The sequence below is a fragment of the Pelmatolapia mariae genome, linkage group LG7 (genome assembly GCF_036321145.2).
Source record: "Pelmatolapia mariae isolate MD_Pm_ZW linkage group LG7, Pm_UMD_F_2, whole genome shotgun sequence".
Classification (NCBI taxonomy): Eukaryota; Metazoa; Chordata; class Actinopteri; order Cichliformes; family Cichlidae; genus Pelmatolapia; species Pelmatolapia mariae.
In genome coordinates this window covers 23,450,766-23,474,824 of record NC_086233.1, presented here as the reverse complement: position 1 = coordinate 23,474,824, position 24,059 = coordinate 23,450,766, and the positions used below count along the sequence as shown (strand labels likewise).

At 39.1% G+C, this 24,059-nt stretch overlaps 1 protein-coding gene and 1 non-coding gene across 2 annotated transcripts; both read left to right on the top strand.

The window, feature by feature from the left end:
- The first annotated feature begins 7,298 nt into the window (after positions 1–7,298).
- On the top strand, positions 7,299–17,998 carry ddx54 (DEAD (Asp-Glu-Ala-Asp) box polypeptide 54). Its single transcript, XM_063480652.1, has 20 exons — positions 7,299–7,556; positions 8,487–8,613; positions 8,698–8,768; positions 8,857–9,045; positions 9,171–9,220; positions 9,311–9,352; positions 9,630–9,725; positions 9,822–9,943; positions 11,236–11,297; positions 11,626–11,757; positions 11,853–12,063; positions 12,165–12,296; positions 12,448–12,669; positions 12,777–12,850; positions 12,942–13,142; positions 16,424–16,572; positions 16,664–16,777; positions 16,867–16,977; positions 17,093–17,184; positions 17,348–17,998. Exons 1-20 carry the CDS (start codon positions 7,440–7,442, stop codon positions 17,587–17,589), a joined length of 2,556 nt encoding a protein of 851 aa, XP_063336722.1. The 5' UTR covers positions 7,299–7,439; the 3' UTR covers positions 17,590–17,998.
- Positions 7,713–7,784, top strand: trnac-gca (transfer RNA cysteine (anticodon GCA)). The gene has a single exon. It is a non-coding gene; the product is annotated as a tRNA-Cys (tRNA).
- Positions 17,999–24,059: the final 6,061 nt, after the last annotated feature.

Sequence of the window (24,059 nt, the reverse complement as noted above, 5' to 3'; positions counted from 1 at the left end):
TGAGGTAGAAAGGTTTATGTGGACAGTTGTTGTGGGCCTAAGGAGAATATATCCATGTGGGGAGAGAATACACATTATTCAGCTAACTGTGGAAGTAATACTGCCCATGCTTGCACACATGGAAACACACGCACAGCTCAGCGTGCCACGGTTCTGATTCGTCATGGTCAGGGCTGATGAATCTGTAATGTGAAATTTTCTTCCACGTCTTACCAAAGCAAATAAAAGAGCAGTGCTTGTGAAAGTCCCCATGCTGATGTGCACATGCCATTTTAGTCACAACCTTTTTCTTCTCTCACCATCTCACAGCCCTTATTCATTTACATTCTGCTGAGCTGCTTGAGTCTTTGAGTGATAAAGCCATGAAAAAGAGAGTGAGAGAAGGATCGACTCCAAGGGGGGAAGAGGAGGTCCAGCAGTACAATGATGAAAGTAAGTCTTTCCCAAGCCGCTTCTGATACACAATAGCCGCTTAAAATACCCTTGAAGTCCCTGCCGGTGGCTAGTTTAGAGTGACAGTGACAAGAATAGGGAAGGCTACATGGCTTTAAATTCTTGATGAAATTGCAATTAAGACACCAGAGGAAGAACTGAGCCCGAGGCTGTGCAAGCAGCAACTTAAACACACATTGTGGAGGAGATGAAACTGAAAATGCCCATTAAGTCCTAACCACAGCCTTGTGGGTTCTCTGCTGTGTTAATGAGCAGTAATCCAGTGTTTGATCACATTGCTTCACAACATGTAAGGACACTCTGGAGAGGGGGGCTTATGCAGAGCAAAATCAAAACAAAACTTTAGAAGCTGCATGAGAAGCAGTGAGGTCTGAGGTCGTCTCAGGAACCACCAGTTTGCCTGGTTGTAGAAATACTCGCAGGTCTCTTTTACTCCCCTTTAGGGAGCGTTTTTGCACATTTGTCACATGCCTTAAGATTATTGGTTTAATGCTGGCACAAGCTGTAAGATTAACCATGGGAGCCCAGAAGGGGAAGCTGCCTTTTAGTACCCACAATATATATGTAATTGAAAGTTTGACCAAATGTACGTACCTCTGCAGTTTTACACTGAAGGCAGTGAAAAGCCGGATTCTCCTTATACAGCAAAGGAGATCTCTAAGAAAAAGGCTTAGGTTCAGCTCGAGGTACGTAAGCGCTTCTGCGTTTTGATTTATTGCTCTGAAACAGCTCACATCGTTCTTATGGATTTATGTGCATTTCCTCTTGAGTCCTTGCAGTTACAATGAAACATTTTCCCTGTTTCTCATGAAATAGTACTTCATGCATGTGCTGTAATGTATAAAAAGCATGCTTCCAAAAGTTGCAGAATTAAAAGGTATATCTAAATAAAAAAGTTTGCAGAGACAAAATATCAGAGGTTTGGATTTGAAAGTTGAAACAGGGGCATGTTTACCACCACGTTGCATCACTTCTTCTTTTACCAACACTCTAAGCGTTTGAGAAGTGAGGAGGCCAATTACTGTATTTTCTAAAATGTTTTTCCCCACATTTATTCATGAGGTAAGATTTCAGCTGCTAAGAGTTCAGGGCTTCCTGTGTCAACTTCGCTGTGTCAGAATAAATCAGATGTTCTGAATGGTCAGCAGGCAGCTCAGTTTAGCAGCTAGAATCCTTAAAGACATTTTGGAATAAGCAATGACTTCATGTTCTCTAAGGCACCTTCATAGCATTCCAGACACTGGTTTACACTGTGCTCTGGTAATAAGCCAGACGATCCTTCTCCCATTTGGCTCAGTGGATGCCACATCCCCATTTCTAATTTCTTTTTAAATTTCTTGATCTGTTAGACCGCCGAACCCTTTTCCATTTTCCCTCAGTCCTTAAATGAGCAGCATTTCCGGATCTTGCTTGTATTTGTTTTTTGTATTCTTTGTCGCATGGTAACCTAATGGCTTTCAGAAGTGCTTCTGAGCAGTGAATTACACCACAGAGTCAGTCTGCTTTTCTAAATCCCCAAAACACCAAATCCCAAATTCTCAACATCCTAAACTTTTTTTTTCTTAATTGTCACTGATTTGGTATCAGTTTCCAACCTAGGCACATTTCCCAGGCCCCACTGAGAATTTTTACTAAACTCTAAAGACATTAACAGTCACCAGAACACATTCTTCACAGTGATTCACCACCGGAGGCAGGTGTTAAAACACGTTTCCAGAAAATGAAATCATCAAAACTCTCAACACAATCAGAAAAGAGTTCACCACTTTGTCAAAACTCCACACTTCTCTTGCAAAATGAAACACAGCACTTAAAACCACGCTCTCTCATCTGAAAAACAACTCCTTCCGCTAAAACATTGTATGTACACACAGTACTACATCACCTATTTTAAGTAGTAAATAGCAAAACTAATCATTTCACCTACATAATGCATGGACAATGAGAAACACTATAAAGAAAAACCAGTGTGCAGATGCAAAAGGTAACAAAGTCACTACAAAAAAAAGCAAATTTGCCTTCTGCTCTCTCCAGGGCCTCCTCTTAACCTTCCCCAGTGTTCTTGCTGGACCATCGTCTTGCCTAACACCTGTGCATATTTCTATTTTTTGGGTTAAATAATGTGGAAAACTGTAAACACAGCATGAGACGTATAGTTAGTCCTATGAGCTATATCGTACACGTAAAGCATAAACGCTTATCATATCGTTTGTTCTTTGTTTTAGTGAATAAAACAAGTAGGACACATTGAATAACCTACCTCAGTAGAGATCCTCTGTTGCTGCCATAATCTTGGCTATTTACTGTATAGTCATGTTGCAGGAGATCCAGGAAGGCGAGGGGGTTGCGTTCAATCCCTGTTTGCTTCATATTTTGCAACTTGTGTAGAATTGCCAGACAGCCTCATGAGGCTGGAAAAACCCTCCCATACAATTTTCTGATGTAGCATGTAATGAAACCTCAGTAGAGTCATTACTTTGTGTCTTGTGCATGATGGCGCTGTATGGTTTCAAGCATAAATAAAACTGTTTTGATCCGATTGTGAGATACTGCCACAAGAGAACGAAGTTTAGTGAGAGTTCTGAGAAAAGAGTAAGCGGTTCCAAGAACTGTAATGCAAACACAAGCTTAGTTTTGGGCCTTGAGCCTCGCATAAAGAGCTTTCTCTCTGGATTCTCTGAATCTTTTAATAATATTACAGTAGATGATGACATGCCTAAATTCTTTGCAATCCTACGTTCAGAAAAGTTATTCTTAAATTGGTGAACCTTTTATCTTCTCTGTCTTTTACAAAGTGGCGAGCCTCTGCCCATTTTTACATCTAATAGGATCAGTTTCTCTGACACGCTTTTTTAAAAACACCTAACCTAACCTAAAGAGCTTTTTATTACATGAATACACAGCATTGCATACTTCTGAAAACATGCTGCTAGTGCCAAATTCAAAGTTAAGACATATTATTAAAAAACAGGACAAATATAAAAGTTCCATTTCAACATTTCAATGTGTCTGTGTTTTATTTTCAGTTAAATTTGATCAAATACCACAAAACTTTTCAACAGTCAAAATCACCTATTGAGAGTTGACCTCAGAGGCACAACGTCTATCATGATGAGTTAATTCAGGGTCCAGAGAAATCACCAGGTTAACATACTTATAAGTCAAGTCTACTTGAGCATGTGAGTGCTGCTCCTCTGAGCGTCTTATCAGCCTGTGGCACTAAGCGTGGCAGGGTCCAGTCAGTGGCCAGATATTTTGTGCATGGCTGCTCTGTCTTCTTGCCCAGGAGCTTGGGGGGGTGGGGGTGGCAGTTAAAGCCCAGGGCCCTCTCACCATCTGCTGCTCTCACTAGGGGTAGGAGAATTACACTCACTGTGCAGAACATCCTCTCTGCTCGGGCTCTGAGACTTATCTACCTCACCAGGTTATTCACATCAGCATGATTCACTCTGCCTGTTGGCATATTGAGCAGAACGTATAAATAAGGACTACAGAGTTAAATAAATATACAACTTAAATACACGTCCAAATGTTTGAGGTGTTCTTCATATTTTCCAAACTGCTGTACTTGACTGATTCTAAAATTATGGAATGGTAAGTTTTCTTTAAGGGCTGAAAGAATTTGCTGTAATAATAATAATATAAAAAATTCATTTTTTTAGGTCATCACTCAGTGTAATTCTTGCATTTGACAACTTGGATATAATTTTCTTTCATGAAACAAAAATCCAAAGCAGATATTTCCTCCCATACGGCCATTTAAAACTATCTGAGGAGCTGTTATCAGATTTCCGAGATTAATGTGCCCCTTGGATGTACAGCGTCTGGCATGAAAAATCAAACCAGTGTTTGAAGGCTTGCTGCAGGGATTTGAACGCCTGATATGCTACAGTGCATCAGTCGCAACACTAATTGGATGTTTGGACTATTTTTAAAAGGTCCACTGAACCCACGGCCAGCTTTTTGAAGAGCGCCGTGATAAATTATTGAGTCGACACAGATATGGAAGAATATTTCACTGCTACCCCCATTTAAAAGCTAAGCTTTACGAACCATAAGCTCAATAATCTCTTAATTTAAACATTCCCCTCAATCTCCAAGGCTTAGAGGCAGCATCTGCCACACACAGAAACATCTTTAGAAAAATCCAACCTGACACATGTTGACATCTGTTTCCTTAATGACTTTCATTCAGCGTTCACTCGCTCACAGACTGAATGGCAGACTAGTGTATTTGTGCACTCACTAAAACACACACTGCAGAGTTTTTAGAGGTTTTAGCTTCTATGCAAAGTCTCCTACAACCAAAAATACATTTGCAGTTTAAGGATCTTATGAGCACACTTAGAGAAAGATGGGATGTTCTGCAGCCACGTCCCCAACTGGAAAATTAAAACATGCTACTGTAGCTTTGGGTTTTTTTTCCTCTGTAGCCCAAGATACACATCAACAAAAACATTAAAAGCCCTGGCTGATGAATAATAAATAACCCCAGAAAAGAAACTGCCCGAGTCACATGATGTGGAGATGAAGGAGTGATTCAGGAGGGCTCTGCAAAGTAGGAAAACTGAGAGTTAAGACACTGCCAAGAGCTTTGGAGGCTGACCCGAAGGCATGCTGATGCCAAAATCCCGGTTTTATTTGAATGCTTAGTTGAAACCACCACAACTTTCCCACTGCTGCCAGCTTCATATCTTAATCCCCCCGAGGCTTTATCACTTAAATCACCCATAAGGACAAAAGCGGAATCCTATCCAGGCGACTCGCTGCACCTATTGCCTGTGTGTAAGCCCCACAGCCCTCTCAGCTCCCTGAACAGATTTGGGTGCAGGCCACCAAAGTCAGGCTATGTCTGTGTGTGTGGAGGGGGAATATGAATGGCATTAGCTCCAGGCTGTTGCCATGGTGTTGACTTATTTACTGTACATTAGCCCACTGACTTCAAGCAGCACAGTACATATTTTTTTTTGGCTGTCAGTGTCAGTGTTATCATCCAAAGGACACATTTCCACTGGGTGATTTAAAAAATTCAACTGTGGCTGGCTGTGAACAAGTGAAGTTTATGAGCAGGGGCACAATGTGCTCTGAGCTGGAGATACACCGACCCAACAGAAAACGCGTTGCTAGTTTTAATTCATGATATACTTATAATAAAAAGAGTTCCCTTGAGAGGGAAAAAAAAGTAGTTCATCAAAAAGGTGTGAAAAAGCACAAGGGAGTGATTGTGAACGGATAGCACGGCTACACCATGACAGTTGGGGGGTGGGGAGGTGATATCTTGGGCAGCTGTTTTCTTGAGCAACACCACGACTTGCATTTTAATGAAACCACAAAGGACATTTTATTTTGTGCAAAAATCAGTACATGGATGCGTGGATTACAGGAGACTACCAGAGGCAAATATTGCCAAAATGTCTTATGTGAAACCATTTTAGCCTAAAATGAAATAAGACCACAAGACAAAAAATAAAAAAGCTCAGATTTGATCCTAATATTTGATCCCTTCATTCATCCGGTTGTGTAAGATTAATTTGAATTTCAAAGATTTGTGGGGAATGTGTTCTATATATCTTTGACACGGCGCATTTAAAGAGTAGAGGGAGCACTCTGTTTAGTAATACCATCAATGATAGTGTGATAACGAATGATTAAAATACTTTTTTTCTGCTTAATGTGCAAATAAGGTGGCATTTAAAAGGAATAATCCTAAATTTAGCACTGCATGTAATTAACGCGGAAACTTTGAGATTCTGTCCCCCAAGCCTGTGTTTGTGCCAGCAACTAAAATCTGTTTTTTTGGAGCATATTTCAGGGTGACGGTTGTATATAGGACAGTTGTGGCGTGGATGGGTAGATTTTCCCTGCCAAAATGTGCTGTGCGCTCACAAAAAGTTATGCAACTGAAAGAATTTGTCTTCCACGAGTTTTTGAGTCATACAAAAACACAGTCATCAGAATGAAAGCATATTTGGGTAACGCTCTTTTGCATGCTTGAAGAATATTTTTTATCTCTTTAGTTGTTTCCCGGGGCTAAGCTATACCCAGCACCAAGGAAAAAAAGAAAAAGAAAAAAAGAACACAGCTTTGTTACTTTGATTTTTTTATCAGTCAGATAAGAGAGATTATATTTGCGAAAATGTGCAACCTTAGTGATCTTAATGTGAATTTGCCGGATACACTGGAGCTGCAAGACACGGGAACTGTCTGTGACTGTGAATAATACATCGTAGAGATTCAATCTATGACTCAGCAATGAGACATCTGTGCCAGCTTTTATATGTATATAGAAACACTAAAACAATAGGGCAAATGGGTGAGGATGCTTCGTATCAAAAATAAATGAAAAGCAGCGTTCCTGTTTGATTCCATTTGTACAATACACTGATTAAAATAGATGAATACATTAAGAAATGAATGTTACCCCACCACTGTGAGAGGCCAAGTGGCAAATGTTGTGCTGCTTTTAACAGAATTTAAATAGTCCGGCAAGATATATAAAAAAAAATAATGTGACATCTTGGGTGCAGGCATATAAAGATTAACCCAAAGAGCTCAAAATCTGCACACCAGCATTCAGATTAATCTTTAAAAGCTTTCAGATTTCAAACTATATCAGTGCTTTCTTTTAAAAAAAATAAATTTTACTTTTAGGGTGAGTGAACAAATTAATTCTAGAAATTTAAGAAACGTAGTCACAGATTTATTCAAAGAAACAGTCTTTAAATCCTGTATGTAAATGAAATATTGTTGTAGCTTGTAACGCGTTTCACACTCCCTGGCAGTAGGGGGCAGCGTTGAGTTTCAAGCGACACGACTGCACTTGGAGGTAGAAGAAGAAAAGGAAGCTCACACGTGTTTTCAACATGTCTGCGTGCTGTGTTTTTTGATGGGGTGTTTTGAAAACTTGATGCCATTTCGATAATTCAGAAATCTGTAGAGAAAAACAAATTTCCTGCCGCGGGCTGAAAGGACTCTAAAGTGACAGGATGGCTCAGAGAAAGAAGAAGCTGACGAAGAAGAAGAGACACACAGCCAACAGAGAGCCGGAGACGGACTCTGACGGAGACTTCGAGCTGGCTGTTGAAATTAAAGACGATGATTCGGTAAGTTTTAAATGATTAAAACATTCTTACGCGTCCTCTCGAGTCTGTTAATCATCTGATCGTCGATCTGCGCGATTCATCGATGTCTAACGTCACTGTTTTGAGCCCGCAGCTGTGTCAGCTACTCATGGTTTTGCTGAGCCAGTAGCACGCAGAGGGGGTATAGCTCAGTGGTAGAGCATTTGACTGCAGATCAAGAGGTCTCCGGTTCAAATCCGGATGCCCCCTGAAAAATCCTTTAACAGTTTCTTCTCATATACTCTGAATTATTTGTTAGTACCATTGCAAAAACAGTTTGTTTCATTCCGCTCTAGTTTTAAACTAAACTAAACCCTGAAAGTAGAATGAAAAACTAGTCTCTAGAATAAGAAAAAGGTTAAACTAATTGAAAATGTTGCCTTTAGAACTGCCCTAATTTCTCTAGATATTTTTGTCCATAATATTTGTCAGAGATGCTCTTGTGCATACATTAACTGTACCCAGTGGTTATTTAGGTACAGTTTTGCTGTTACCTTCAGATCCAAGTCGTCTGGCCATTCTCCTCTGGCATTAACAAGGCATTTTTACCAAGAGAACTGCCACTCACTGGATATTTCCTCGTTTTTTTGCATCATTCTCCGTAAACCCTAGAGATGGTTGTGTAGTAGATTAGCAGGTTTTGAAATGGTAAAAATTTGTAAATAACAAAGTGGCATCTGTGGATATTTAGCATTTTGCTGCACCAGAGATGTAGGTCTCCCACTGTTACATCACAGCAACAACCCTTGACCATAAAATGAGACCACCTCACTTAAGATTTTTATGAATTCATTCTCAGTACAAGGAATATTGAAATCTTTCACTGTATAACGTTTTGATCAGGTTTTTAGACGTCTTGAAGGTTTCATCTTGCTAAGAAGTAGTGCTCGTGTTTCTTTATTTGTCTCACAGCCTGGGCGGAAACTGCCGCGCTTCCCTGCAGCATCAGAGTGCTTGTCAGATGTGGAGCCAGACACCAGGGAGCTGGTCAGAGCTCAAAACAAGAAGAAAAAGAAATCTGGAGGGTTTCAGTCCATGGGTAGGTTTTCCACTATCTGCCTACTTGGATGTGTCCATTTGAGCTGAAACAAAGCCAGATGACCTGTCTGATGTCTGATTTCAGGTCTCAGTTACCCTGTTTTTAAAGGCGTCATGAAGAAGGGTTACAAAATTCCTACTCCCATCCAAAGAAAGGTTTGTTTGTGCTGCTTCGAGGTTATGTGTCATGTTACACTGTGATGTAAATATGTGACTTATTACATCCTTCTTTTCACCACTTCAGACTATACCTGTAATTTTGGATGGAAAAGATGTTGTAGCCATGGCTCGGACTGGCAGCGGTAAGACTGCTGCCTTCCTGATTCCCATGTTTGAGAAGCTAAAGGCCCCTCAGGCCCAAACAGGAGCCAGGGCCCTCATTCTGACCCCCACCAGAGAGTTGGCCCTACAGACCATGAAGTTCACGAAAGAGGTGAGTGGAAATTACCGTTCATGTAGGTCTTGTAGGTGAAAAGTGTGAAATAAAGCCATTAACTACATCTTTAGGCGTGTCATTAATGTACTACCTGTTTTCCTTTCTCTATCGGGGTCTCGCAGCTGGGAAAATTCACCGGTCTCAAGACTGCTTTGATCCTTGGTGGAGACAGGTGCGTGACTACTTAGCTGTCTTGTTACTTTGTTCTTCTTGTTGCTCTTTGATGTCGTCTGTTAATGTGAATGCCTCTGCTGTTTTTCAGGATGGAAGATCAGTTTGCTGCTCTCCATGAAAACCCTGACATGTGAGTGCTTTTATATATTTATTTATTTAACCCCCCACCAATCCCCCAACGTGGAGACCTAAGTTAATGAATATGATAACAAAGACATGTAGAAGTTTCAAATTGATACCATAGTTGTGTCTACTGCAAATAGGTATCAAATCCCACCGATCTTGACCTTAGGGTTAGAATTCAGAGGTCAAGTTTTTTGAAAGTCACGTGATAACTTAAGAAAAAGGGTATATAGGATTTTATGGATTTTTATGCTGAAATGCTAAGCTCCGTTCTCCCCCTTCAGTATCATCGGTACACCTGGTCGTCTTATGCACGTTGTCATGGAGATGAACCTGAAGTTGCACAGTGTGGAGTATGTGGTGTTTGACGAGGCTGACAGGTGAGAAATTGCATTTTTCATGTTTTTTTTTTGTTTTGTTTTTTATTTATTGTTCTAATTTTCCAAATTGAATTCTGAAATGTTTTCCTGAGTCAGGTTGTTCGAAATGGGCTTTGCTGAGCAGCTTCAGGAGATCATCCGCAGATTTCCAGACACCAGACAGACTCTGCTGTTTTCTGCCACCCTGCCTAAACTGTTGGTGGAGTTTGCCAGAGCTGGTAAGATTAACTGTTTCATTTCTATTCTGTTAGGTTTATTTCAGTTGAGTCCAAGTCACAATACTGAAACTCTGTATTGTAAATAAACAGCCTAAATTATAGATAGAGACCGAGTTGATTTGTTTCATCTGAATGTAGCTGATATCTTCTGCGTATTAGAGAAAATACATAAACTGTCTTCTAATATTTTCCCATAGCTGCTGTTTTTAACTGTCTTCTGGCCTTTCTCTCACCTTCATGCCCCACTTCCCTCAGTTTTTATTAATCATTTAAAAAAAGATGAAAGTTAGCATCTTTTTTTTCTTGGGAAATGAAAGTTAGCAGAATCTATCGATAAACTCTTGTTACCTTTTCACTACAAAAATCACATTCAAAGTCATATCCATTTGAGTCCCAGTCACACAGATCTAGAGAACAGCTGGTGAACACCTGCCAACCACTGGTTGGTAGCACAAAATGTGTATTCCCTGACCAGTTGGTGGGTGCTAGAGGTTGCTGGTGTTTACAGGGTTAAATTGGTTACATATAGGTTGCAAACACTTGCCAATTACTCCACAAGCAGCGGTGAAACTGTGAAATTGCAACACTAACTGTGCCTTTTTCAAATGTGTTAGTCACTTTGGTGAGGCATAACTTTAACTTTGAAGGTGAATGGTTTCCACTTCCAGTTTGTATCGTTCTTCAAGTTTTACTGTTGATCAGCTGGTAAGTTAGTGAGTGCTTGGAGACAAGTTGGCGTTTTCTATACAAACTTCTACAGTTGTTACCTGGATCCTCACTGGAGAGGGACATGTGACCAGAGACCATAGAGAGTGAATGACATTCTTTGACTTCAGGGGATTATGGGAAATAACTCCTGACAACAAGAAGTGGGCGTAACCTGAGAAACTTTCCTAGATTACTTTTGGTTGACATAAACCTTTTTGTTTTTATTTTTTTTAACCTGACAACACCCAGAGCCTCCAGCAGTCATTCGACAAACATTTTCATATATATATATATATATGAAATTAATTTATTAATGTAATTAAAACCAGTATAGTTTAGTTGCTTTATCCCAAATACATGTTCCAGTCTGTTTTATGAAATGTTTTGTATAACTGAAAATCAATTTTTTTCCGTACACATTAATGTAATAAATTAACCCTCCACAGTGTAGATTCTCAAAGTTTTTCTGGCTTATTTTCTCATCATAAAGCATATTCATTCAACTTAGCTTCCATATTTTTTAGCATCTAAAGGCAAATAATCCTAATTATATTCACACCGGTGTATACAAACTTTTTTCCCAGGCCTGACAGAACCTGTACTGATTCGTTTGGATGTGGATTCCAAGCTCAGTGATCAGATCAAGGTAAAAGGGCAGAACTTGGTTTTGTTTTATTTACCTTTTGTTTAATCTGAGAAATTAGATGGAAGGTTTTGCATTATTTATTACAACCTCAGTACAGGATTATTGCATCTACTCTACATGCTAACTTATGTTAAATCAGCTTCTGTGTCAGTGTCTTGGTCTTCCTACTTGTTGCTCTGTCTTCAGACACTTGCTATTCAAACATTTTGTATTCTTCTCCCAGAAATGTTGAATGATTTAAATATAAAACCAAAAGCAAAAGTCGTTACAGTCACCTGGATGTTTCCATGGCTTTGAGCATGTTTTCATTTCTTCTAACTTCCATCAGCTGTCATTCTTCCACCTGCGTGTGGATGACAAGCCGGCTCTGCTGCTCCACCTCCTGAGGAACGTAGTGAAGCCTCAGGAACAGACAGTGGTCTTTGCTGCCACCAAACACCATGTGGAGTACCTAAAGGAGGTAAGATAACAGTGTAGCATAGATTTGTGAGAGTGTTAAATATTGTTTTAAAAACTAGAGCTTTAGTTGACTTCTTATTTTTTTCTGATGTCCAGCTGCTGTCGTCAGAAGGTTTAGAGTGTGCCTACATCTACAGTGCCCTTGATCAGACCGCCAGGAAGATCAACATTGGGAAATTTGTGCATCGGAAAGCCATGGTGCTTCTGGTGACTGATGTTGCTGCTCGTGGTATAGACATCCCCCTGCTGGATAATGTCATCAATTACAACTTCCCCTCCAAGGCTAAACTTTTCTTGCACAGAGTTGGTGAGCAGCTGTGTGCAGAACGAACAAAGTGATTCAGCCTCTTTAATTTGAAATGATTAGGCCAGCATTACGTGTATTTTTCCCCTCTCTTTTCCCATCAGGGCGTGTGGGACGAGCGGGCCGAAGTGGCACAGCCTATAGTCTGATTTGTCCTGATGAAATGCCTTATGTCTACGACCTCCACCTCTTCCTAGGGCGACCAGTTCAGTTTGCTTCGCCTGAACACACACAAGGTAGACTCTACTGCATGCCTGTCAGGTCTTAAACTGACAGATGAACTGTTTAACTGATGTGCTACACATTTGAGGTTGCTAATAAACTTTATTTAGTGCTCTTTTTATCTGTCACTGTATTGAAATGTCTGCATTTCTTTTTGTTCTCCAGATTCAGAAGGTGTGTTTGGTCGAGTCCCTCAGAGGATCTTGGATGATGAAAGTGCTCATCTGATCACGTCTCATGAAAACTCCCTGGACCTGCAAAATCTGCTCCGTGTCTCAGAGAACGCCTACAAGCAGTACCTCAAGTCGCGGCCAAACCCCTCGCCGGAGTCCATCAGACGGGTTAAAAACATAGATCTGTCCTGCATGGGTGTCCATCCAGTACTTGGTAAGTTCAAAGGAGGATAAACTATAAAAAGAAGAGAGAAATTATGAAAATAATCAAAAGGAATAGTGAGGAACTGATGGCAGAGAATTTGATTTAATTTGTTTCAGGGTGTGGTCTGGAAAAAATGGAACTGGAGTGCCTTCAAATAGTCGATGCCATCAAGAGCTACAAATCCAAAGCGGTGAGTTTGATGCAGACACGTCACAGCGCTGCATTTTCTGGTAAAAATTGTTCTAGTAAGCAAAGAAACATATAATTCTCTCCTGAAATAGACCATCTTCGAAATCAACTCCAGTAGTAAGACACCAGCCAGTGAGGTGATGCGGGCCAAACGCTCTAAAGACACTCGGCTAGTGGACAAATTCAGCAAACAGAGAGAGGACCGAGCTGCAGAAAGTAGGCTGCAGCAGCCAATCAACCCCACCACTACTGCTGACTGTGACATCACAGAAAAGGATGAGAGTGATCTAAATGTAAGCATGGGTGAAGTATTGCTTCTTTCTTTCTTCCCTGGATCGTTGTAGTTGCAGGTTTACATCAGTTTCATAAAGGATTAAGCACACATTGAACTCCAGGAAATCATAAATCAAAATGTGGATATTACCTGTCCACAGATTCATGGTGACGTAACTGCTCTTTGTTTGGTGATTGTAGGAATAGTTTACATGAGCTTATAGCTGAGATTCAGAGGTTTCTGCAGCACTTATATTTCTGACCTCTTGTTATAACCGATTAAATGCGATCCCCTCCCTTTTGCCCCCATTTTTGGTGGTGTGGGTGCAAATGATCATGCATGACATTCTCATAATAAATCAGATAAGATACTGCAAATAATTATTTCTGCATTTGTGCGATTGAAATGTATTGAAAATGCGTATGCAATGATACAGTTTTAAAGATTTCGCCTATAATTTTTTGAGTGAATGAGCCTAAACATGATGACCTAACCAGTGACACCGTGTCACCTGTGACACACACACACACACACACACACACACGTATGACTTTGCCAGTTTCAGCTGAAACAATTTCAGTGTTTCAAACCATGTTCCAGGGTTTTTGCTTCACCATTTATGAGGTTTCAAGAACATAAAAGACAGATATGAATGTTTGAAAATGTTTTAGATGAAAAGATTAGATGACAAATACTCAAAGGATAAATTTAATTGGTTTATTAATGAAGTAAGAACAAAAAGTTAACAAGTAAATAATGAAACAAGGTACAATGAAGTAAGAACAAAAAGTTAACAAGTAAATAATGAAACAAGGTAAAATGAAGTAAGAACAAAAAGTTAACAAGTAAATAATGAAACAAGGTAGAGGAGAGAAAACCCCAACAATCCCCTCTGAGCAAGCACTAGGCGACAGTGGGGAGGAAAAACTGCCTTTAAACGGGTAGAAACCTCCGGCAGAACCAGGCTCAGGAGGGGACAGTCAACTGCCGGGACTGGTTGGGGGGGTGAACAGAGGTGGAGCAAGACGAGGCTACATCAGGTGAGGAAGCAGTAGAGTCTCTCCTCCAGGGCAAGCGGAAGCGTTTGTTCTTCTTTTTCATGCACTTTTCTACAAGAGCTTTTTTCTCCAGGATGAGGGTTCTCAACTCATCAATTGTTTCTGCGTTTTGCTTCTCAAGCTTCTTGCATGTTTGCTCCAGCTCTTCTAATGTTGCTTGTTTTTCTTCAAGCTTTTCTTTGAGTTCTTTGGATGTTGCCTCCTGCATTAGCTTGTCCTTGTGCATGTCTGCATTTCTCTGTTGTACTTCTTTGTGCATGTCTTGTAACTCCTCATTTCTTCTGTGGATTTCTTGGAGCGTACGCTGCAGGTCGTCATGTATTTTGTCTTGTTCTTGCTTTTGCGCCTGCATTTCAGTGTGTTTGCGCTTCAAGTTGTTGTATTCCAACAATATCCCCTTAGTGAGCTCGGAGTTGTTTCTTGCCATTTGATCCATTCTTTTCTGCATGTGTGAGCATTGTTTGTCCAGTTTTTCTTTTTCCCCTTCTAGTTCACTTGTTTTGTCCTTCAGTTCATTACAAAACTGTTGCAGTTTTAGATTTTTACCCTCAAAGTCTTCGACAATACGTTTCTCTTCTTTCAATCTTTCTTGCTGTTGCTGTTTCTCTTGAAGAAGGTCTTTATTTTGGCGCAGTGTATCATCCAACTTTCCTTTCAGCATTCTGTATTTTTCCTCCGTGACTTTGAGTTGGTGCTGCATGTCTCTTTGCTTGTTCTCCTGTTCTTCCTTCTGTTGGAGGATTTCTTCATTTTTTTTCACAGCTTCATCGAACTTTGTTTGGAGCAGCCGATTCTTTTGGTCCATATACTGGAGATCCCATTCTGTCTTCTCAACAGTAGCTTTGCTGTCTTTAAGCTGGTCGGACATCTCCTTTAGTTCTGCGCTCTTTTGCTTGTTTTCTTTAATTAGGAAGACAATCTGCTCTCGGGCTTGTCCAAACTTGATTCCCCAGCCCTCATTAATTATTGTTATGTCGGGCTGGCGTTGTTGTCTTTCCTCCAGGTTTTTATTTTGCACTTCCATCTGTCTACACTTCTCCACCAGTTGAAGTTTCTCTTCTTCAATTTGTTGAATTTTATTCTGGAGATGGTAGTTTTCCTTCCTACTGTCATGCAATGCCCTTTGGACGGCTAAGAGGTCATTTGGGGAAATTGGCCGGCCACGACAGGAAGGAGAAGCGGCGTAATCTTTTTGCCTTGGTTGGTGTCTTGTTGGATACATGTTGAAGGTTGTACACGACAACTTTGAAAAGGTTTCCAAAAGTTTCTGTGGTGAACGTTTTGAAGGCTGCAAACACAAATGCTGCGAAAACACGAACTACAAATTGCTGTTTCTCACCCCTATTTAAGGAAAAACTTCAAAGGATCAAAGGTCCTTTGTCCTTGTGACATCATCACTCCGTGAGCCAATGAGATTGTCGTGTGACATTTTGGAACGGGGATATTTTTTTTTAAACCGTTTTGAAATTTAACTTAATATTTGACTGTTTCTTAACTGACCTGTTTAGCTGATTAAGAAATGAATTGCCACGAGCATCCCTAATGTTATATAACAGACAACAGCAAAAAAACAGGTTTTTTTCTAAGTAATAGAGGTATAATACATTTTTTAATTTTTTTTTAAATTATCCTACTTTTTATAACAGGGAACATTATTTAAAGAATATGTATTTAATTAAAAAACTCTATTCATCTAAAGGGTATAAGAAAAAAGGTGAGCTTCCTGCTCGAAAATGAAATGACCAAAATAAATGGAGCATTTCTCTGCAATTACAAACTCTGTGTAAACAATCTTGGTTTCAAAATAAGGCTAATGCTTGTGAGATGTCATCACAGGTGTAAATATTACTGCAGATGTTACTATGTCAAAGTCTCACAATTGTCTTATGTTTATTTATATAGGCAAGACCTACTTTTCACTTTTTTGCTTTGCTATATGTTCTTAAGTGTATTAGTTTGCCAGCAGCATGAACATGTACTAGTGTCAATAATTATAGTACGGTGGATTAGAAAACCTGCTCACAAGTTGAATAAACACCCAGGATTGTTTCATCATTTTCATTCAAAACCAATATTTGAGTCAAAATGAGAAAGTTGTTTGTGCTGTCTGATGAAGAAGAAGCAAAATAAAGTGCAGTTTTGATGTAGTTGATGTTGTATACAAACTAGAAGAGGAAGATAGTAGGATCTCTGTATCATGTTTTGTCACTTTGTACCATGTAATTCTTTCTATTTCCACCAGGGGGTGTTTTCAGAGGTGGTAGGTGGTAAAAGAAGAGGTCAGCAGGAAGATGGTGAAGAACGACCAAAGACCAAGAAAAAGAGGCAGTCGGGCAAAGATGAAGAGTATTATATCCCTTACAGACCCAAAGACTTTGACTCTGAGAGAGGGTGAGGCATTAAACTGTTGCATCTGTTTTCTTTAAAAACTGTGAATGGCTTTGTGTTTTATGCTGTTTTGTCCTGTGTTATGCGTCGACAGGTTGAGTCTCGGTGGAGAGGGCAGTGCTTTTGAACAGCAGGCCTCTTCAGCTGTCCTTGATCTCATGGGAGATGAAGGCGATCGCCTTAACCAGCAGAAGAAAATGATGAAATGGTACAAATTTCCCTATGTTTGACTCAATATCCATAAAATGGTCATTTAAAACTATAATTTAAAGTCTTTTTTCCCCCTTCTTTTTTTAGGGACCGTAAGAGGAAGCGTTTTGTGAGAGAAACGGGAAAAGAAGACCAGAAGAAGAAGATCAAAACAGACAGCGGTCAGGTTATCAGTAACAAGAAGAACAGGAAGAACTTGTATCCTTCCAACAAAAAGCTTCTCTGTGTGCTGCTCTTAATGACTCTCTTCTCAACTCCTCTGACAATGTTAAGCTGTACTGTGAAGATGTTGTATCACTTGACAACATGTCAGTTATGAGGAGTGGAAGAAAAAATACAAGATTGATGATACAGGATCTGGATCAGATGGAGAAACAGGCGGAGGAGGCAGGAAGCCAGCAAGAGGTAGGAAGGCATCAAAATGAATAGCACAAACACGTCTGCCTGTTAAATATAGACCATCAGCCACCATGTTTTAACTCAACTCTAAAAGTAAATACTTCAAGTCCCTCTTCCAGCCTTGCAAGCTATAACCTCCAACCTCTTTGTTGTGTCGTGCCTCTCCCAGGTCGTGGCCGTGGCCGACGAGGTCCAAACGTACAGAGCTCCGGTGACCACAAAGCACGCTCGGAGCTGAAAACAAAGGATCAGATCATGAAACAGCGCAAGAAAAAGCAGAAGCACCAGTTCCTGCAGGGCGGGGGGATGAGGAAGCTCCGCTCCAAGAACAAAAAGTGGCTCGGAGAAGTTAAAAAGTCAGGTTTTGGAAGGGGTGGCCATAAGAAAGGCAAGCTGAGGAAGAAACTGTGAGGAGGACAGAGGGTTGATGGTGTGGAGGACATCACGAGGAACTGGGTGATAAGCGCCAGAATCATCTGAGAACATCACCAAAGATTTTCCTGGCGCTTTGTGTGACTGTAGATTAAGGAGAAAATGATTTGTGCATCTTTACACTGCAGAAATGCACGTCACTTCTTCCTTGATGGCCTGCTGAACTCTGCGTTTGCCACAGAGTTATGTTTAATTATGATCCACTAACCTGGATTTACTATTTGTAAGCATGTTGGCAGTCTAATAAAAGTGTTTTGGAGTACTGAAATATGTCTTATCAAAATGGTAAAATACAGATATTAAATATTGTGTGTTTAATTTGCAGTTAGTTTCAAAAATCGTCTCGCCTATCTTTTCTTAAAATAAGAGGTGCTCTATAAAAATGACATTAAATTCTGTAAACATGCCCTATTTGCAATTATTTATCATTACTGTTGTCCAAGTGGTCTCATTTCAAAGTTCAAAGCGAGCATCGGAACGGGCAAGAAAGGCGACTTTTAATTGACTTTGAAAGTGTTGTGGTTACTGATATCAGATGGGCTGGGTTGAGAAACTGGCTTAGAATTCCTCTTGCCTTCAGCATGGCCATGGCCCTCTGACTTCTGGCATTAACAAGGCATTTTTACCCAGGGAAATGTTTATTTCACTTTTCAGTTTGACTGTTCTCTGTAAATTCCTGAGAAAATCTGAGAAGATCAGGAGTGTCTGAAAAACGTAAAACAGCCCATCTGTCACCAACAGCAATGCTGCCTTCAAAGTCACTTAAATCACCTTTTATTTTTTTCTTTCTGGCGTGTGATTGGCTGATTAGATATTTGCATTCTCAAGCAGCTGAATAGGTTAGTGAGTCTGTATTGTGTTATTGTATATTATTTTTTTTCAGTTATTGCTCTGGTATAGAAGTTTTTTTTCTTTAAGTAATTTAGTAATTCTAACATCTCCGCTTATGTGAAGTTTAGACCTAATAGTAAACATCATTTACATGTCCAGTTTTAAAATATTTTTAATCTTGTCTGGTAAAGTTTTCTTTTTTTGTAATTCACTTACATTTAGGGAAGGAAAGTTTGAAGAAAGGAAATTTGACGTGTATGTTCTAAGATAACTGTGACATTGACGACCTTTATTATAACTGTATTGGGTATGTTCACTTAACCAACAAAAATAACAAACCAACAAAATAAGAAATATAATTAATGTTTTATAAAAAGCAACAATGACCAAGCCATCAGTTACTTTATATGCCTACAAGATCCACATTTATTTTTATTAATACAATTGGAAATGTAAGATATTACTAGATAAATTTACAAAAGAAATTTTAACTTAGAGTGGATTTTAGTATCTGCTTTTTCTCTAATATTTATTGTATTTTTTTTTTTTACATTAAGTCGATTGATTAAAAAAAAGGTTTATTTATTTGTTTTTAAAAAGCACTAATCTTCAGGGGTTATATTCATAACTAATAGTATGTAGCAGACTTTTTTCACTCATCAGTGATGCGCTGGCTCTGTCACATGTGAGTGTTTTTTTGACCATATTTCAATACATCATGTAATTTATTTCCTGCAGAAGATCCAACAGTCAATCATCCGACCAAAGAGACTTCTGTCATTCCTTCAGCTGCTTGGCGGGTGCAAAACATGACCACATGCGCAGCACAGGAAAGAGCAACACAACACAATCGAAGAGCAGGAGTCCATCTGGATGTGATTACAATGCTCCTGTTGTTTCGGGATGATATGCATACATACCATAATAAGTTACCCATTTATTCATTGCTGCTGGCTCCTGACTCGTGAAGACTTGAGGCTTTCAGTTGTCTGTGTGAATGCAGCTGAAGATGAAAAACAATTGATTGGTGCAAACACAACAGAGTAACCATGGAGATGGAGCACTGTCATAATTCCCAGTAGTGGGCTCTTTATATCACACCCGTTTATAGATCTTTGTGTTTAATGCACTTTTTATAACAGAAGCCAAAATTGAACCTGGTACTCATGTTGTGATTTAAATCATGAATGCATTTTAATTTGTTAGTATAACTTTTAGGCTCAGTTACTTGTTAAAAAAGGAGAGAGAGAGAGAGAAAATAAGGCTACATATAATTTACCAACTACAAGCAGTGCATACAATATAAAATCTAGCTAAACAATTAACTCAAATAAAATGCATTATATTTCTACACTGAATGTAGCATGTAGAATACAGAAACGCAATTATGCAATATGAAGAAAATATAAGCGATCGTCCATTAACCTTATTTTTACATGCACACACATCTACAAATATTTATTTTGGGCTTTGCAACATGATCATATTCTAGAAAATGAACCGTAGATGTATTTACAGATATTATTATTCATTGTATCTGTATATTTACATGTATATGCACAATAAGCACCTGTGGAATTTATCTTGTCTATTCAACTCACAATCAGCACATCATAGATATAACGGGGCATAAAAGCCATTCATGCACTTACATACAAAAAGGGACTTTTAGAAGTAAATAAGATCTTTATTTTTGTATTAAAAGAACCATTAAAATGAGGCTTACAAAAGTGTGTCACTGGGCAAACTTAATCAATGTGTTATTAAAATTTTGCAGTCCTCTGTTTACAGACCAATATTAAGTACCGAATAAAATGTACAGGCAAACAAACTAAACAATGAAGCAATTTAGAAAAAAAAAGTCAAGCTAACTAATCTCCACTAGCTCATAACCAGGAATATGTCTTACTGCGTGGAGAATAACATCCAGACGAGGAATTTGAACTGTCTGTCTCCAAAGTATCTGGACTGGAGGAGAGAATGTTGCCTATGATATCAGTTAATCCCCATGCACAGATACTGAACCACAGCCTACCTTTTCTTCATATCCGCATCCTCTGTGAAACCATCCCTCACCCACCTTGTCTATCTCAAGTCCCCACTCCCCGTCCTGGCACTCTCTAGTGCTACAGCGGCTCTCCAGTCATCAGGAACGGCAGCTTTATCTTTGTTTAGAGTTCCCAGGACTAACACAGCATCCACTTGAGATATGACAAGAGCTTGAGCATCAGAGTGCTGCAAGTCATATAACACTAGGATGCATATGTTACACAGTTATACATATATGTGTTTAATTATAGAATTTGACATGCTGCTTTATTAAGCGTAGTTGATTTAAAGCTGCAATTTCTTTTTTTACGTTTGTAGTTAGCTCTGCAAACTTTGAAGCAGTGCTGCTTATTATTTTGGCACTCAATCTGTTGCGTTTTGTCCTTCTTGGTACTGTAAAGGATAGTCTGACTATTGTATTGTATTGTATTGTAAACTGTTGTATTGTAAAATACCCTAATAATTAATCAATAAATAAATAAATATCAATGTTAATAAATGCAGTCTATTTAATTTAATCTCTTTTTAATTAATATCTTAATTATCATATACAATTATTTTTATGTTACTTTAGTAATACTTTAAATGCATAGATGATGTGCAAAAGTAAAATAAATAACATATATAGAAATAAATGAGTTTAGGGAAACAAAATAGGCTAAATAAATAGAGAAAAAATATATATAACATTTTGTAAAGTAACACCTACCTTTATTTTGATTATATTATTTGTTGTATTTAATGGCAAAATATTTTACACATTGGCTCATTTGGTTAGTTCTTTACTTATTTGTGATTTTGGCAGTTTTGGTCCTCCATATTTGATATCAGAACAATATATTTAGATTTTCTTTCCCCCATAGTTATCTCATTAATCTTAATCTTTTATCAGTGTAATTATCTCTTTGCAGATGTGTGTGTGTTTCATTCTTTCCCAAGCAGCCTTCTTTGCATGCAGTCTGGCTCTCTTCTCTGTGTGCTCTCTCCAGTGATAAGATTGCTGCCCTTTCTCAGGCTATCGCTTACAAGGCAAAAGGCCACTTGTGGAATGACAGGGCCAACAGGAATGACATTAACCGCTCTCAGTAATTTTATTTTTCTATGGGGGGAAAAATGCCAACAACTCGTTAAAAGTAAAACAATATGAATACCTTCAATGGGGCATTTTGTGTGAGTGTGTGTGAGTGTTGTTGTTGTGTTCTTGTTTTATACAGCTTTCAAGGTCTGGCCTCGCAGACTGGGTGGAGCTGAGATGTTGTTGGGTCAAATGCTGGTTAGCTTGGTTTATTGTCAAATTATAATTACAGTGCTGTGGCTTTGTTTTGGAAACAGGCAGCCTATGAAGATGTTTGGAACAACCTGCTATGCAGATGCTTAAAGGGAACCTAAAATTAGCTTGATCACAAGGGAAGGACTGCAGGCTGTCTCGAGCCAGAAATGTCCTAATTAAAATAGAAAGGTCTGTTGAGATTGTGTTGCCTGTAAGCCTTTTACTAAAACAAATAGGAACCAGATTGGCATCAAACCAATCTGAATGTCTAAAATCTGAAAGGACTGTGATGAAGTGTTACAAGCTGAAGTTCAGAAATGCGCTGCAGCAGTACCTATTGCAAGCATATTGTGAAAGGAAATACACTTCTTCAGATGCTTCTAAAATCTGTTTACACTTGCATCATATCAAATTGTGTAAAAATAAATAAATGAGTAAAATAGCTTAGAATCCTTCAGTCCTGATAATGAAAAAACTTCTGACCCCAAGCACACTCGTAGCCCGGCTACAAACTGCACGTGCACTGTCTGACATGTCCTCTGCTTATCTTCAGATTATTAATCGTTATTTGTAAATATTTGAATGAAATGTCAGGAAAACAATTTGTCATCACCGCAGCAATGATTACTTTAATATGTCAGTGACTTTGTGGATTTGAAACATTAAACATTAACTGATGTATGACATAAGCTGTCTAAGCTGAATCCCTTCTTAAATTGCCTGAGTATATGCTCTCTGGAAAGACATGCCGTCTAAAATTCACGATCTTCCAATTGTTATGTAAAGAAAATCTGTCACTGCCACGGAGCTGTGTCTCTGCTATGATCTGTTACTGCTGACAAGCTGTAAATCTGGGTGCACCCTCTGCAAAAAGGAAAGAGGCTTTCCAGCGAGGACAATTACATCTACAGCAAGCTGCTAGATGGTGTTTCCACTGCTCGCCTGTGTGCTATTATAGTAAAATGCAGCCAGTATGCAAAGCCTTTTCCCTGATTTGGATTTCTTTTTTCTTTTTCCCTTTTTTTTTTATTACCCTCAGCATCTTCCCACATTCTCTTTATTTTGTGTCACTTTGACCACAAACCCTGAATATAGAGGTTGTTGGGTTGGTTGTGCGTGTTCCAACGTTGAATAGTTAGTTAAATATACAGTTGTAGGCCTTTGGAAATTAACAACACACGTCTGCTGCGAACACATACGTTTAGTTTGTGCACAATTAAGAGCATCTGCATTTTGATTTTTAGACCACTGTGCTTTGGACAGGGGAAACATGCTGGCACGGAGCCACAGCTCATCATCCCATTGGATTAGGACTCAGAGATGGTTATTTTTGGGGATGTTCAGGTGCCTGGGGCCCCGTCAGAAAGTCCTTATAAAGAGGTCCTCTCTGGGTGGGTGGAAAGTGAGTTATCAACTCCACTGTCGCTTCTCGATGGGGCCGACTCGTTTGCATCTAGTCAACACCTTCCACCCCTCTCTGGCACAGAACCCGGCTCCCTAAAGTGACCAATGGCCCTGCACCTTTTTCCTTGCATACAATATCCCTCCCCATACCATCATTCATCTGTGGGTAAGCATTTAAAAAAAAACTGCTTACCTACATTAACTCAGAAGAGCCATTGTGGATTTGATTTCTTTAACTGCGGACTGTTAGTTTGTGCATTCCCTTTCTACAGTTAACTTCACGTCCATGCATCCTGATCCAGGTCATAAAGCCTTTTGCATTTGACTTAACATATTGAAGAATAGCATAACCACATCTTTCCATCCTTTCCTCCCCCCTCTACCCTCCTCTCCTTTCCTTGTCTAAGGAATGTTTTCCTAGACTCTCTTTTCACCCTCTGTGAGCTGTCTGTCTCTCTGTGGTTCCACACTTCATTTGTCTTCCACAGGATCAGAGAAACAGTGAAAATCAAAATAATCACTGGACATTGAAGCAGTAGGATGCTTAAAACAAACCATGGATAACAAGATGACAAAGTTTGTTAAGACAGAGGCTCTCGAGAATCCGGACAGTCCAGACAGTTGTTGTATCTGTTATCCATATTTATCAAGTTCTCGGTTTCTTTGTAAACGCTGAGCACATTCTCTTATTTTCACATCAATATCTTGTGGTTCATATTGTAGAGCTTCAAAACATTTGACTTGTGTAATTGTGTTTAGAGAGTTTTTGCACATTTTATTAAGTGATGAACATGAATTTTATACACATTTAACTTTAAAAAAAATTGAACTTTTTCTTTATTTGTCTCTCTAATATTGCATATTATGAACTATAAAAAAAGATTTTCAAGAAGTT